The sequence below is a fragment of the Hippocampus comes genome, unplaced genomic scaffold, assembly GCF_001891065.2.
Source record: "Hippocampus comes isolate QL1 unplaced genomic scaffold, H_comes_QL1_v1.1 scaffold6, whole genome shotgun sequence".
NCBI lineage: Eukaryota > Metazoa > Chordata > Actinopteri > Syngnathiformes > Syngnathidae > Hippocampus > Hippocampus comes.
This window is the reverse complement of record NW_017805833.1, coordinates 1,373,034-1,387,956: the sequence shown is the minus strand read 5'-3', so window position 1 is coordinate 1,387,956 and position 14,923 is coordinate 1,373,034. Positions and strand designations below refer to the sequence as shown.

At 40.9% G+C, this 14,923-nt stretch overlaps 3 protein-coding genes across 4 annotated transcripts; 1 reads left to right on the top strand and 2 right to left on the bottom strand.

Moving 5' to 3' along the window:
- Nucleotides 1-3: 3 nt before the first annotated feature.
- Nucleotides 4-5,517, bottom strand: LOC109526365 (centrosomal protein of 57 kDa-like). The gene is made up of 11 exons (XM_019887629.1): nt 5,258-5,517; nt 4,884-5,046; nt 4,520-4,714; nt 4,327-4,448; nt 3,821-3,949; nt 3,398-3,475; nt 3,202-3,300; nt 1,633-1,701; nt 1,321-1,556; nt 603-747; nt 4-491 (listed from the first exon to the last, which is right to left on the bottom strand). The coding sequence occupies exons 1-11, from the start codon at nt 5,306-5,308 to the stop codon at nt 360-362; spliced, it is 1,419 nt and encodes a 472-aa protein (XP_019743188.1). The 5' UTR covers nt 5,309-5,517; the 3' UTR covers nt 4-359.
- LOC109526368 (centrosomal protein CEP57L1-like) lies at nt 2,622-3,080 on the bottom strand. Its single transcript, XM_019887633.1, has 2 exons — nt 2,854-3,080; nt 2,622-2,755 (listed from the first exon to the last, which is right to left on the bottom strand). The coding sequence occupies exons 1-2, from the start codon at nt 2,977-2,979 to the stop codon at nt 2,642-2,644; spliced, it is 240 nt and encodes a 79-aa protein (XP_019743192.1). The 5' UTR covers nt 2,980-3,080; the 3' UTR covers nt 2,622-2,641.
- A 135-nt stretch (nt 5,518-5,652) lies between the features above and the next one.
- mre11a (MRE11 homolog A, double strand break repair nuclease) lies at nt 5,653-13,490 on the top strand. Of its 2 annotated transcripts, XM_019887620.1 has the most exons (20): nt 5,653-5,745; nt 6,159-6,221; nt 6,384-6,516; nt 7,043-7,203; nt 7,280-7,367; nt 7,598-7,739; nt 7,822-7,936; nt 8,455-8,640; nt 8,719-8,890; nt 9,135-9,215; nt 9,288-9,417; nt 10,333-10,433; nt 10,506-10,676; nt 10,755-10,814; nt 10,884-11,037; nt 11,882-11,968; nt 12,072-12,136; nt 12,213-12,271; nt 12,946-13,027; nt 13,153-13,490. In XM_019887620.1, exons 2-20 carry the CDS (start codon nt 6,202-6,204, stop codon nt 13,192-13,194), a joined length of 2,049 nt encoding a protein of 682 aa, XP_019743179.1. In that variant the 5' UTR covers nt 5,653-5,745; nt 6,159-6,201; the 3' UTR covers nt 13,195-13,490. The 2 variants fall into 2 exon arrangements, with proteins under 2 accessions (XP_019743179.1, XP_019743180.1); XM_019887621.1 differs by lacking the exons at nt 5,653-5,745; nt 6,159-6,221 and having other exon boundaries at nt 6,384-6,463.
- The last annotated feature ends 1,433 nt before the right edge of the window (nt 13,491-14,923 follow it).

The following is a 14,923-nucleotide window of genomic DNA, read 5'->3' as shown; positions in this document are numbered from 1 at the left end:
AAAAAAAAAGTTAAAAACAAATCATGGAGCAACACAAGGAATGCTTTTACAATGAGAAACTTTGAAGCACCGTCATTTGTTTTAGGTTTTTGGACATTGTGTATTTAAGTGCAGGTTATAGGATATACAAGTTGAGGTAAGCGCTCCAACGGATATGGAAAAAAAGTCTCCACAACGAGCATTTGAACAGGGGTGTGTAGACTTTTTAAAATCTTCTGTCCATTGCTGATAGCAAACACTGAGCCAAAGTGACAAAGAATGTAGTTAATAAGCACTTTAAAAAAGGTATTTGAGTCCAGGCAGGATGTGAGTACTTCCTGGTGGGGTCTCAGGTTAAGATGAAGTATTTTTCAAACCATCTATCTTAAAGACGTCTGGAGTGCTTTCATGTCCTTGAGAAGCCCGAGATTGCGCTTGCTTTTCTCTCCTGGTTTGACTGCGCTCACTCTGGGTGGATTCTTCCGGCACGCCTCTTTTTTTAATTTCTTCATCTATAAACAGTATATGTGAAATGAAAAAAAAAAAGCACTCATGTCATTAAATAAAGGGCAATGTGTACTCAGGGGTCATGAATGTTAATATGTGTGTGTTTGTGTGTCCACCTGAATTTTGTGCTTGTAGAGTTTACTAATCTGCTCTCCTTTGCGTTCCATTTTGAGGAGCAAGGTCTCTTGCTCGCGCTCCAGCTGCCTTCTTTCCTGCAGAGAAACACTGCGGTCCAGCTCACGCATCAGTTGGTCTTGCTCTCTGAAACAAAACAACAGAAAAATGAAGGTGTTCAAAAGTCAGATTTTTGGAGGGCAACCATATCATCTCGAGTTTTGTTTGTTTGGTTGTTTTTTTTTTTTTTTTTCCAAACCAAAACCCGGCAGTTAATCAAGGGTGTTTCGACCTTATATGTCCACTATACAGTCTAGAATATCTTTTTATTTTTTAAGTCGCATATTCAATCGGCAATATTGATTGGAAACGATTTAGAAAGGTACACCACTGCCTTATGTATATGTTACCAAAGGTGCATCAACAAAAATGTAATTAAATAAAACCACATACTAGCCGTAACAAAATTGATCAGTTCTTTTGAAAAGCGCTCTACAAATGAAATGTATTATTATCATATTTAAGAAATACATTTTTCGGGACGGTGGGAGTTGAGTAAGTCAGATAATTTGATCACAAAATAAAGCTCCTCACCCAGATGTATTATGATATATTTATTTTGTACATTTAAAACATACTTGGACGACAACTAGCTAAAAATATATGTTTAGTTGTTTTTTTTTTTCCTTTTTCTTTTTAATTGATAAATAATGTACTCACAAGCTCATCACCCTGAGCTCCTCTTGCAGCGCCTGCAGAAGCTCCGCCAGCTCGCCACTGGTGGAAGAGGCGGAGCCGGAGGCAGCGTCCGAATGGCGGCGGTTTGTCCCGCCCGGGCAGACAGCATTTTTGTCGCTGGCGAGGACACGGCTGTTGCACAGCTGAGGCTGGTGGCGCTTCAGAAGGGACAAAACCGACTGCACGTTGGCTCGGACCGAGTGGCTGCCGCCCACGGACTGCAACGATTGAAGACGGTGTTAAAAAGAGGACTAGATGTGGACAGGACAAGGACTCACTGGGGCTTGTAGCTACCTTTCCGGCCACAAAAGGTACATCACTGAGGTTAAGTCTGTAGTGAGGTTCCCAGTGGGAGAACTTATTCTTTAAAAAAAAAAAAAAAAAAAATGTCAATCATGGTTCGTCAACAAAACAAGTAATCGTTATTTGCCATTACTTTGTATTTGTTTTCTCTGATAAAATCTGCAAAAATCAGCCATGTTAAAAAGTTTTACACATTGAAACACAAGATAAAAAGATAATATTCAAACACTCCCCCGTCAACCCTCCCCCCAAGAAGGCCAACTTTTGCAGATTTTTCTCTCGTGAAGTTAAATACTTAAGGAAAAATTATTGCAAGACAGTCAAATAACCAAACATCGGAATTAGGCATAAATAAAAAAATAAATAAATAATCCATATCAGTCGGGCCCAACTTCCTACGTCCACCATACCTTTAAAATTTCATTCCTCTCTTGAGGGTCCGTGCTGGTCCATCGCGGCGGCGAGGCCGACTGCAACAGGATCCTGTTGATCTCCAAACCAGACTGCAGCTGAGGAGCGGATGACGAGCTAGTGGGAGAACTTATTCTTTAAAAAAAAAAAAAAAACGTCAATGATGATTAGTCAACAAAACAAGTAATCGTTAATTACCAGAGCGATTATTTACCATTACTTTATATTTTTTTTCTCTTATAAAATCTGCAAAAACAGCCATGTTAAAAAGTTTTACACATTGAAACATAAGATAAAAAGATAATATTCAAACACTGCACCGTCAACCCTCCCCCCAAGAAGGCCAACCTTTGCAGATTTTTCTCTCATAAATTAAATACGTCAGGAAAAATTATTGCAAGACAGTCAAATCTTGTGCTTGTAACTCATATCTTTATTATTGCAAGTGTTAGGAGACCCCCCCCCCCGCAAAAAAAGAGGTAATGTATTCATTATAATTTCTTGAAACGCTCGGTTATCGTACCAAACATCGGAATTAGGCATAAATAAAAAAATAAATAAATAATCCATATCAGTCGGGCCCAACTTCCTACGTCCACCATACCTTTAAAATTTCATTCCTCTCTTGAGGGTCCGTGCTGGTCCATCGCGGCGGCGAGGCCGACTGCAACAGGATCCTGTTGATCTCCAAACCAGACTGCAGCTGAGGAGCGGATGACGAGCTTGATGAAAGCCTCTGCAGTTGAGCATGTTGCTGCTCATGTTAAAAAGTCCTCTTAAAATCCCCTTCCCCGGCGGTACCTGGTTTGCTTTATCCTGCACCAGCTTCCTCTGGTGCTCCTCTTCCTGCAGTTTCAGCTCCAGCTCGTGAATTTTCACCTGAAACGACATCATAATCCTTGTACGGTAGTGTGCTTTTGGAATCATTTCTCTAGATAGAATGTGCCAATAACACTTTATTATTCATATTTTTTATATGCTATTATACAGATATGTTGTTGTTGTATAACGTAGACTAGACCAGCTCTTTATTGTCATTTTTGTCGGTTATCAGAATTTTTATGTACCAAACATCGGAATTAGGCATAAATAAAAAAAAAATAATAAAAAATCCATATCAGTCGGGCCAAATTCCTACGTACACCATACCTTTAAAATTTCATTCCTCTCTTTAGGATCCGTGCTGGTCCATCGTGGCGGCGAGGCCGACTGCAGCAGGATCCTGTTGATCTCCAAACCCGACTGCAGCTGAGGAGCGGATGACGAGCATGATGAAAGCCTCTGCAGTTGAGCATGTTGCTGCTCATATTAAAAAGCCCCCTTGAAAATCCCCCCACTGGGGTACCTGGTTTGCTTTATCCTGCACCAGCTTCCTCTGGTGCTCCTCTTCCTGCAGTTTCAGCTCCAGCTCGTGAATTTTCACCTGAAACGACATCATAATTCTTGTACGGTAGTGTGCTTTTGGAATCATTTCTCTAGATAGAATGTGCCAATAACACTTTATTATTCATATTTTTTATATGCTATTATACAGATATGTTGTTGTTGTATAACGTAGACTAGACCAGCTCTTTATTGTCATTTTTATTTTAATGGCTGTCAGTTTAGCAGCATATTATGAAGAGGTGCGACAAGCACGTCAAACTACAGTAAAGTACTCCTATGTATGTATAACACACACACACACACACACACAGACACACATGTTTACATCATTTTTTTTTTCAAGGATCAGTATTTGCTCTTAAATATTTTCTTTCCTGCCTACCTCAGCTTGGGCCTGAGTGCGTGTCAGCGTGAGATATTCTTGTTCCAGTCGAAGCATTTTCTGCAGTTGCATGCGCTCAGACACCGCATTGGCTTGTCCATGCGTGGACCTCGACGCCCCAAAGGTCACCTGAACACAAAACCACAAAAGTCAATAACATTTAGGAAGTAAATGAACTCAACAATTAGTCTTGGATATTTTCACGTTCCGTGATTATTTTCATTTTATAAGATGATCATTTTCAACAAAATTCCGCTAGCTTAATGCTAACATATAATGCAAAAGCAATGGAGAGGCTACGAGAAGTTAGCATAGGCGTTAACGGAATTACAACCCTTTCGATACTTCAACAGTCAGTAGTATTTGGCTAGTGCAAGAAAAAAATTTCACGAAATATTGTGTAATAAATTTGAGTAAACTACTATGCAAAAGGTGAACTACAATGTGGTCGCTGTTCACTGTACGCTTTTTGGTCCATATTGAGAATCAGAATTACTGTTACGAACCTGTTGCTTGAGGAGGTTCTTCTTCTCTCCCTGAGCATTGTGCAACATCTTCCTCATCTGATCTAGCTGACGCTCCAGGTTCAGACAGCGAGACTCTGCAGCCGCAAGTTGGGAGACTAACGCTGCACAACAATAGAACGAAGCCTGGGTCAATATCACCATAACGTGCCTCCGGTGTCCTGATCGCTGTCACCTTGGTTGCAGTTGGATTGATTATCCGTCACTCTCCCCACATCCGTCTGGCTAGTTGAGGTCCTCTGGGTCATCTTAGCGGTGTGTGGACGCGGCGTATCTCTCCTGACTGTACGGCCGCCGGGCTCGCCGCCTTTATTCGCCAGCTCCAACCTCCTGATCTTCTCCTGGAGGTGTCTCAACGCTGACAGGATGGCTGCGCCGAGGCAGGGGAGGGGAGACGAGGAGTGAGAGCAGATGTCAATGCGGCCAACATAAGTAAGCATTGTGGCATCATGTTGCAGTAACCATGGAGCTTGCTCTGAAACACAGTCCAGCGCACCAATGTATTGATACAGATATACCCTCAGAACATGTCAGACAACCTGCACTGCTGTTCTCAGGATAGCCTTTGCTGGGAGATGGAGGTCGATAGGGAGCGTAGGGGGCACTTTGTGGGTTGCTGCATGGCCGGGGTGCAGGGTATTCCTTATAGGACGGCAATGACTGGCAGTCGCCTGCAGCTCTATCAGGAACTGGATGCAACTCCTGCAATCATGTTAATGTCGGATCGGAATTAACAGCAACATCAAAGTTAAAGTTACACAACTCATTGCTTCGTCACAGTCGAATCATTGCAACATTAAGTTGGAAATATGATAAATCCCTACATTATGCATTCTGAGCTGTAAAAACATCAACGACGAGCACGATTATGTCATTTTAACAGAGTTGAATAGACCACATTGAGACAAGCTACCTGTCGCGCGGATTCTACAGTAACAGCAGATGTTTTTGACGCATTCTCCATGATGTACACCCGTTCCGAGAGGCAATACAAGTCACAAGGCAATTGGTGGTATATAAAATAAAATCCCTATCAGCTGCTCCCCTATGCTATCTCATCTTGTCTAGAACGAAAACAAAATGCCAAGTGTACCGTCCCGTGGTTCACAAAAGGGAAATGTGTTTTATATCTTAGCGTAAGCCGTGAGATGCGGTGCTGGATTTTAGTTGCAGGCACATTTCCATGATCGTTTCAACGGGATGTCTTATAACTATAATCAAACACACAATTAAAGTTTACAGGAAGTGTAGTTTTTCTGCCAACGGATATTCTGTATTTCAGACTGACAATACTTAAAAATAAAACTACAATACCCAGAAGCATGAATGAAAGCGTGAAGAGACAGGGTTTGCAAGACTTGCCGGGAGTTTTACGGCGTGTTCTGTTTTGCTGATAGTTTGGTGAGTGAATTTTCTAACATTGTGAATATTTATCACATGTACGCTAATCAAGCATGTTTATAGAACAACGTACAATTTAATACTAAGAGTTGAGAATAGTAATACATTTTAACACAAAATTCGTGCTTGGCTAGTGTCATCGTATTAAAAATGAAAGCTAGAACATCAACGATACAAAGCTAAGAATCATGCACCGTGATTTTGCTAACATTCTACGAAGTCAAGGCATTCCTTAGTTACACTTTTTATTATTACTAGCCAGCGACGACTTTCCTTGAGCACTGAGCAGTAACAAGATAGGTAGATGGTCAAGCCAATTTAGGGTCTGCGAATATTTTTGTACTAAATCTGAAATGTATATATTTTTCCCATTTAATGGCCAATTCGTTCTGATTTTATTGTGTTTTGTGCAGCAAGGTCTTCAGTCCAGTGTGAATAGCTCATTTTGTCATCGCCATGTCTTCAGACAATGCCTTGTAAGTCAGATAAAAGTATTATTTCTTTAAAAATGGCAATGAAATATGATGGATTGAGATTGTGCTGTTCCTTTGATAGGGTCGTGTTGAATCTCTCGAGGGAACGTGTTAAATACAGCTAATATGCTATGCTGTGACTTGAACTTGTGTTCATCTTTCAAGGGATGATGATGACACCTTTAAGATCCTGATTGCTACTGATATTCATCTCGGATACCTGGAGAAAGACGCCATCCGCGGAGGTGACTCCTACACCACATTTGAAGAGATCCTGAAATGTGCCAAGACAAATCAGGTTACCCTATCACTCATTTATGAGTTATTGTCCGAGAGGTATTTATTTAACTCGTTATTATCTTGGTTGTACTTTGTACATTGTTTCCACTTATAACTTTTAACTCAGGTTTATGGTACTATTTCTCCTCCAATGTAACAAAAATTTCAAAGTAGTTTTTAAAAAAATTTTTTTTTATAGAAAATAGAGAGAATTAATTCATGGATCAAACCAAGACTAAATAAAACAAAATCAAATAAATCACTATGGTGAGATTTTTAGCATTGAAATGATTCGAGAGATTTTTCTGAAAGTGAATCGATATCATATATCACATTTTTAAAAACATGTCAAGACGAAAGCCCCGACATTGCTGCTAGTGTTGTTATCGGTGATGATATGCTACGTGTGTACTGTCCTTGTACTCAGAAAATACTCTGACGCACTGACGCAAATACCTTTTTACCTGCCTGACTTAACCACATGCTAGGTGCAACTTGCACTCAGAATGTGCTTGACTCTCTTGTTTATCCTTGTTGACTGACAGGTGGATTTCATCCTGCTGGGAGGTGATCTGTTTCATGAGAACAAGCCGACACGCCGATGCCTCCACACCTGTATTACTATGCTGAGAAAATACTGCATGGGCGAATCGCCCATAAACTTCAACATACTCAGTGACCAGACAGTTAATTTCAACACTACACAGTAAGTCCATCTTCGTTTTTCCGCCCGCATCCTGTTCACTGCACACCATGTGATGTTTTCCTCTCTGTGTCTTCAGGTTCCCTTGGGTCAATTATCAGGATGAAAATCTAAACATTTCCATTCCCGTGTTTAGCATTCATGGTAACCACGACGACCCGACTGGGGTGAGTCCCCTCCGGTAAAGTTTCTAATCCCTTATGATAGCGACAAAACACTTTTGTCTATAACACAAAGCTGTGACTTGACTGAAGGAAGCTCTTCCCTTCACTGAAACATAGTTTCCCGGCTACACGTTGATGCCAAATTATTATTTTTACAGCAGACATGCTTGGGCTCACCGTGCTCAAAAGATTAGCATGTATGTGTGGTCTAATGCGGTGTTTTTCTCTCGAAGGCTGAGGGGTTGTGCGCGTTGGATCTCCTCAGCGCCTCTGGTCTCGTGAATCACTTTGGTCACTCTCAGTCGGTGGAGAAGATTGAGATCAGTCCCATCCTCTTGCAGAAAGGCAACAGCAAGCTGGCTTTATACGGTCTCGGTATGAGCATGTGGGCCATTCCAGACAATTTTTAAAGTCTTGATGGGTTGGGATAACGCGTGTGTGTATTGTGTTCGTGTAGGTTCCATCCCAGATGAGCGTCTCTACAGGATGTTTGTCAATAATCACGTGACAATGTTGCGCCCCAAAGAAGACCAAGATGAGTGGTTTAACCTGTTTACCATTCACCAGAACAGGTGTGGAACTGCTTAATTTATTCAATCTGCACAAGAACAACGTGATTTTATCACTGGCAATCAGCGAGAAAGGCAATGAAGATTATATACTTTGTTGTGCAAGCAAACAACAGTACGTTATATATTTTGATACTGTACGGTACATCATGATTAAACGTTTAATCCGGGTGTCTTCAGATCCTTAAAAATGGGGTTTCACAAATTAATTACTATACCGGTATATGTTCCTTAACTTTCCTTAAAAATGCCACAGACAATATGCTACCTTGACATATTTTGGGGAAGAGCGACGTTCTAAATAATGTGACTTTTAGACTGTCTCTGTAGAAATGTTTCATACTAACTTTATATACGATAAAATATGAAATACATGCTAAGAAAATATTTGTCAGATGCCATCCATTATTAGCAATATTCATTGTTGAATTGACAATCGTAAAAATATCTCCTTTGAGACATTCTTCATCCTTAGTTTCGACAGTGAATCATCCTCTCTGCATTGTGTACTTTGTGTCCAGGAGTAAGCACGGCCCCACAAACTACATTCCTGAGCAGTTCCTGGATGAATTCCTTGACTTGGTGGTGTGGGGTCACGAGCACGAATGTTTGATAGCACCGAGCAGAAATGAACAGCAGCTTTTCTACGTAACGCAGCCTGGCAGCTCCGTAGCCACCTCGCTGTCTCCCGGAGAGGCGACCAAGAAGTAACAAAACACACACACGCAATTAGTCAAGGCCGTGTTGGAAGGCCGTAGTAGCCAAATCGCACTCTTCACGTGTAGACACATCGGGTTGCTGAGGGTGAAAGGACGTAGAATGAACCTGCAGAAGATCCCCCTAAAGACCGTACGTCAGTTCTTTATCCAAGACGTGGTGCTGTCCGACTACCAGGACGCGTTCACAGTGGATACGCCCAATGTCATAAAGAAGGTGGAGAACCTTTGCCACGCCAAGGTACTCGCCGTCTAACCCACTGATTTCCAACCCTTAGTGTGCCAACATCATCCAATGTCACATAATTGTTCCGAAAATTATTTATTCACAATTTTTTTTTTTTCATGGTGTGTCATGAGATTTTTGTAATTAAAAATAAATGTATGCCTTGGCTCAGTTAATATCGGAAAGCAGTCATGTAATCCACAATGACCACTTAAAAGTCATCTCCTCTGTCACATCTGTGTCTCGTGATGCTTGACAGGTCAATGAGATGCTAGAACAAGCCGAGAGGGAGCGATTGGGATGTCCGCTAACTCCCGAGAAACCGCTCATCCGCCTCAGGGTTAGCTTGAGCCGCTCCCAAAATCATCCACTCTGTTTACTGCCAGAGTTCACATTTGATCCTTCCCCTTAGGTCGACTACACGGGAGGATTTGAGACCTTCAACACTTCCCGCTTCAGTCAAAAATACGTGGAACATGTGGCGAACCCAAAAGACCTCATTCACTTTCTCAGATGTAGAGAGAAAAAGGAGCGAATCAAAGGTGAGACTGAATATTGTGCGCCCGCCATTACCCATGTATTGAATTTGATATCGTGTTTTCATTGTCAGCCATTGATCAATGCATCCAACCACCTCTGTTTTCTATTATTTTCTTTAGAAACAACAAACAATGCCTGCAAATATTGTTGAGGGTGGCATTTAAAGTAAGATATATAGTCAAGATTGTAATAAAAAATAAAAACGCCTATGGACAAACAACTATTGAAAAAAAAAATTATCCAAGGCAATTAAAGGGGTTACATATTGGTATGCATTTAGGACTTTTTAAAAACTAGAAAGCGTTTGACAGCACTCTGTTATGCACATTACTGACTTTGACAGGCTCAGGGTGATTGACAATTTTCAGTGAGGTCTCTTGTGGATTCCCTTGCTCATGTTGGACATCCTTTTCTCAATCACTTCAGTTGGGGACATTCAGTGATGTCCTGACCACAATAATGTGATCGGAAATTGGGACCAATGACTTAATTTTTAGCTTATCAGAATCAGAGGAGAATGTTTTTTATTTTTTCTACATAGCTAGCATCAGGTATCATGATACTGTCTGCAGTACAGAAATATTTTAATGTCGAAAGCGGAGCCGGTGCAACAGAGCCTTGCAATGAGTGCAAATTGAGCATTTTGCATGGCGGAAAGGATAGAGCTGCGTTTAACAACTAATTCAATACATTTAATATGCCACCTGAAAAAAAAAACGGACAAAATTTGCATGCGCTCCTTTTTTCTCCTTGATGCATTGCCAAGTTAGCCGTTCGGGACTCTGTATCATCAGATGCTCAGAATCAGGTGACTCAAGACGAGGGTGCAAAAAAAAAAAAAAAAAAGAAAGAAATTGGGGCATACCTTGCGACATGGCATATCTGAATGCTCTTGTTTTTCCGTGTTTTAATCTTAGATGAATTAAGTGTTGACTACAGCAGGGTACTAAAAACGACAGCAGTCGAGGGGCTGAGAGTAGAGGACCTGGTGAAGCAGTACTTTGAAGCAACTGAGCAGGTGCAATAAACACACACCCACGCACTACGCATTATCTCCTTTCCTAACACTGTGTATTCAATGTTCCCACAGAAGGTGCAGCTGTCCCTCCTGACAGAACACGGCATGGGCAAAGCCCTTCAGGAGTTTGTCGACAAAGATGAGAAAGACGCCATCGAGGAGCTGATCACCTACCAGCTCGAGAAGACGCAGCGCCACCTCCAGGGCCGGAGTGTAATCACAGAGCAAGAGATCGACGACGAGGTCTGCGGTTAGCGTTTGAACGGAAAGTATGGTCAGCAGCAGTGAGCAAGCTCACAAGTGTGTCATTGTGTGTTTCAGATCAAGCGAATCAGAGAGTCCAAAAAGAACACAATGGAGGAAGAAAATGAAATCGATGAGGTTTGTGAGCTGAGAATGACCGGGACTTAAGATGTTTACATTCATTTGCGTTCCTCCGTCCTCCTTTAGGCGATGAATAGAGCCAAGGCTCACCGCTTGGAGCGCGGAGAGACCTCACTGGACATCAACATGTCAGACCCACTGAGCGACGTGGATTCTGACCAAGACGCTCCACCTGCCAGAGGAAGAGGTCGAGGCACCAGAGGGCGGGGGCGAGGCAGAGGTGAGTCCTCAGCTGTTGATGCAAAGGTTCATTTTAGGTTTGTGGGTTTGTCAATGACAACAACGTGGCAAATAAATCATCTGCACTGAAATCCCACTTATTCACAGTTTGCTATTTGCAAATTCAAATTGAAATCATATTAACATGTTTGACGGCAAGTGCTATTGAAAATGGATGGATGTACTTGTACAGTTTAAATCAAATAAACAGGCAAAGAATTTAGGAAACTGTATTGTTTTGATTTGAAGAGAATGATACACTTCCTAGCCAAACCCAGCCGCTGGGGGGCAGTGCCCTCCCCTGGGGGTGCACTGTTCCCCAGTGCCGGTCCCAAGCCCAGAGAAATGGGGAGGGTTGCGTCAGGAATGGCATCCGGCGTAAAACTTTTGCCAAGACGACCATGCGAGTTGGTAGGACGGTTTACAGGGGCGGATGGAAATTACTGACTCGCTGTGGCGACCCCTGAATAGGGACGTGCCGAAAGGAGAAGAAGAAGATACACTTCCTAGCCAATAGGGGGCACTATAATACATGCATATCAGCTCTTCTTATTTTCACGTGAAGTTGTAAAAATGAGAGGTATCGATAAAGTAACGTTATTGACATACAAAAAGAAAATGGACTTCAACTTCTACCCTGACTTTATTCTTTTTGTGTCTCTTTTTAAAATAAGATGTGCTATATTCAAAATGCTGGATTGTTTGAGTCTATTTGAACACAATGTATATTTTTCTATATACAATATATAATACAGAATACCAATGATTTGTCCCAAAGTAGAAAAAACAACAGGAGAGTACATATGATCTGTTCTATATCGTTATTTTAATCCTCTACCATCCAGGTGCTAGAGCCTCGGAGCCGAAATCCTCCACACGAGGAGCTTCCAAGAAATCCCAGATGACAAGCCAGAGCAGAAGCATCATGCAAGGTGTGTGAGGTTGCGTGTCAAAGTTAACAATGTGTGCGAGTGTTTGTGTGTGTGTGGATGCTCCAAGTGCACCATTTTGATCGCCACCTGGTTCACTGTTCAGCGTTTCAAGCTCCGTCCCAAAGACCTTCTCGGAGCACATTACCCACATCCTATGCAGAAGATGATGTAAATCAGACACGCCACATTCATGCTTCATGTGTCTATTCTTCTGAATAATGGTCTCTCGTTCTCACTTCTTCAGCTAACCATTGATGACTCGGACGAAGACACACCTGTAACGAAAACTCGGCCCTCCTCCAAGTATGCTTGTTTTTCTTGACTAAGACATTTTTTAGGGCCGCATGTTCAAAGAATTGTTCTAATTCACAATAGGGGAAAATTAATGACAAAAAACGGTGGCGAGAGGGGCAACATTCATACTGGCAGAAAAGAACGTATGTCATACAAAAATGCTCTGAGCTAAATGTCTTCACATTCAAGTGCAGAAGACAACTCATCGGGTGACAGGCTGACTACCAGGTCGCGTTCCAATACTTTTGCTCACCCAAATATGTAGTGGTTGTTGTGTGTATCAGGTCCAGATGTAAATACTTGGAAATAGAAGCGGAACTTATTTGGCCTCACTTTTCCAATACTTTTGGAAGGGAGTGTGTGAGCATATCTTCATTCCAACTCATGTTGATTTAGGTCAATTTTGCCATCCTGCAGACCTCAATGTACCCGTTCACTTTTGATCAAGCAGGGTTGTACATTGGATGCGATATTTTAATATTTTTGAACAAAATTACTTTTACTTTAAAATGGTTCCGATATTCCGACAAAAGTCTGTTTGGGTGTTAAAAATGTGTTGTGTCTGTCCAAATTAATCCTGAATTCTCACTGCGAAGTAGCCCAATCCCTAACGCAGCCTCTTATTCCAAACCTGACATCTCAAACAGTTAGTTAAAATCAGTATCTCCTCTGAATCACCTCAGGACCGCGTCAACGTCGTCATTCTTGCGAGAGAGCTCTCAGAGCCAGACGTCCAAAGGAGTGAGTTTTGATGACAGTGATGAGGTAAAGCAGTGCAACATTCCGTTTTATTGTGTATATACATTTCATCTCATGTCAATAACCTTTGCTTTTCTCATTTTCCCGTGGTCAGTTGTTTATCCCTGTTTTTTATTTCTCCCTCAATCCAGGATGATCCCTTTAAAGGCCCTGCCCGGCGTGCAAGGAGATGACTACAGCCGCTTCCCACATAAAAGCCCATGTTCTTATTGTTGAAGCTAAGTTTTAAGCCTGCTCTGCATCGATGTTCTGAGAGCCTCGAAGCTACATGTAATGTTTCCGACCACTACAAAAGTTCAATGCCACTTGTAGCATGACATAGGATCATTTAAAGCTCTTAATTACATCTGTTTTAATGATACGATAAAGCAGGAGATATTCTCGAATTAAAACGTTGCATACAAACTTGGATTTATGTCTTTTCTTCAATGTTCAAAACAGTGGGCGTTAAATGGATCCACGGGGAGAGAAATGTTCAAGGTAAGAGACTGAAAATTGGAATACACAGTGAAAGTTGGGTGGATGCAGTCACCGGGTTTCTATTTAGAGTGTGAAATCTGACCCAGAAATTGTTTGACTCCTTTATTGTTCATTGTTGACATAGTGGACTGCTCCGTTGTTACCATTGCGTCAGGGTGTTCCGCTGGCAACCGAATACCAAAAATAATAATGTAATTTTTTTTTTTTTTTTTTTTTTTTTTTTTTAAGGTGACCATTGTCCTGTTGAGTTTTTACTAAAATTCTGCAGCTCATAGGAAGTAATATTTTTGAACCTTAAGAGTGCTCAAAGACTGACATTTAAAAACATAAGATGTCAAAAAAAAAATAAAAAAACTAAAGCAGATTGACTGAAAGTAACAGGTAAGTTACCCGGTATGTACCAAATGAAGTGTGAGTGTACTGTCTTGCAATTTGAGGAAGTCTTTATTACTCACATAAAAAAATATACAGCTAGAAAGATATTTACAGGAATTAAGTCAACATACATTTTATTACTTGCTAATGTCTTCCAGTTTATTACATCGACTATCTAATCACCCACAGCCACTATGATTTTTTTGGAATGATTTTATGCCTACAAGTGGAACTGTGACTTTAAAACTTGAAGGTGCACTAATATCAAAACGTGGCTGAATAGACATTAATATACACCAAGAATGAGGTTAGGCTGCCGTGAACTCAAATCCTCTCTACTTGTATTATTTACTCACACATACAGTTATTATTGAGTCAGTCAAGTAATTCTCATTTTTGACTTTAAAGTGCTTGGTTGATTTTTTTTTCTGTTATGTGCTAAAATGATGCATCCACCCGTTATTGATGAGCAACTGAATCCATGCCATCAATGATTTCAACCAGTGCAATAATAAAGACATTAACCTGAATTGTTCCCTATGTGAGACTTTGTAGCTGTCATCTCATAGTGCATGATATCATAGTTATGGAACATATTGTAAATAGCAAGCCAAAGAAAGATAAGGGTCATTCCAGAACCAGACGACATTTGTGTAAAAGTGATTCCTAAATTATAATTAAAATATCAAATAGCTCTTTAGCATCCCCCAAAATACCTTTTATTCCCCTCATCTTTGCCTCTTGTTGACCAATTTGCATATCAAATTTAACAAAAGGTTGGGAAATAGCTTTTTTTCGGGTATAATTTTGAAAATGGTTATGTCGGTGTTGTCACTGTTTAAACATTCTTTTAATCACAAACGTATTTAAAATTATAGTAATTATGCAATGAAGTTGTGTCAACAAACAGTTAACACAAAGGTTTTTACATCCAGACGGAGAGGAAAAAGTGACTTCAGGTACTGTAAGGCCGACTCTCTTTTCTGACATTTATGCATTAAACCAATGCAACGCGGTTTGCTCATATTAGAAAACTTAAGGTTTCTT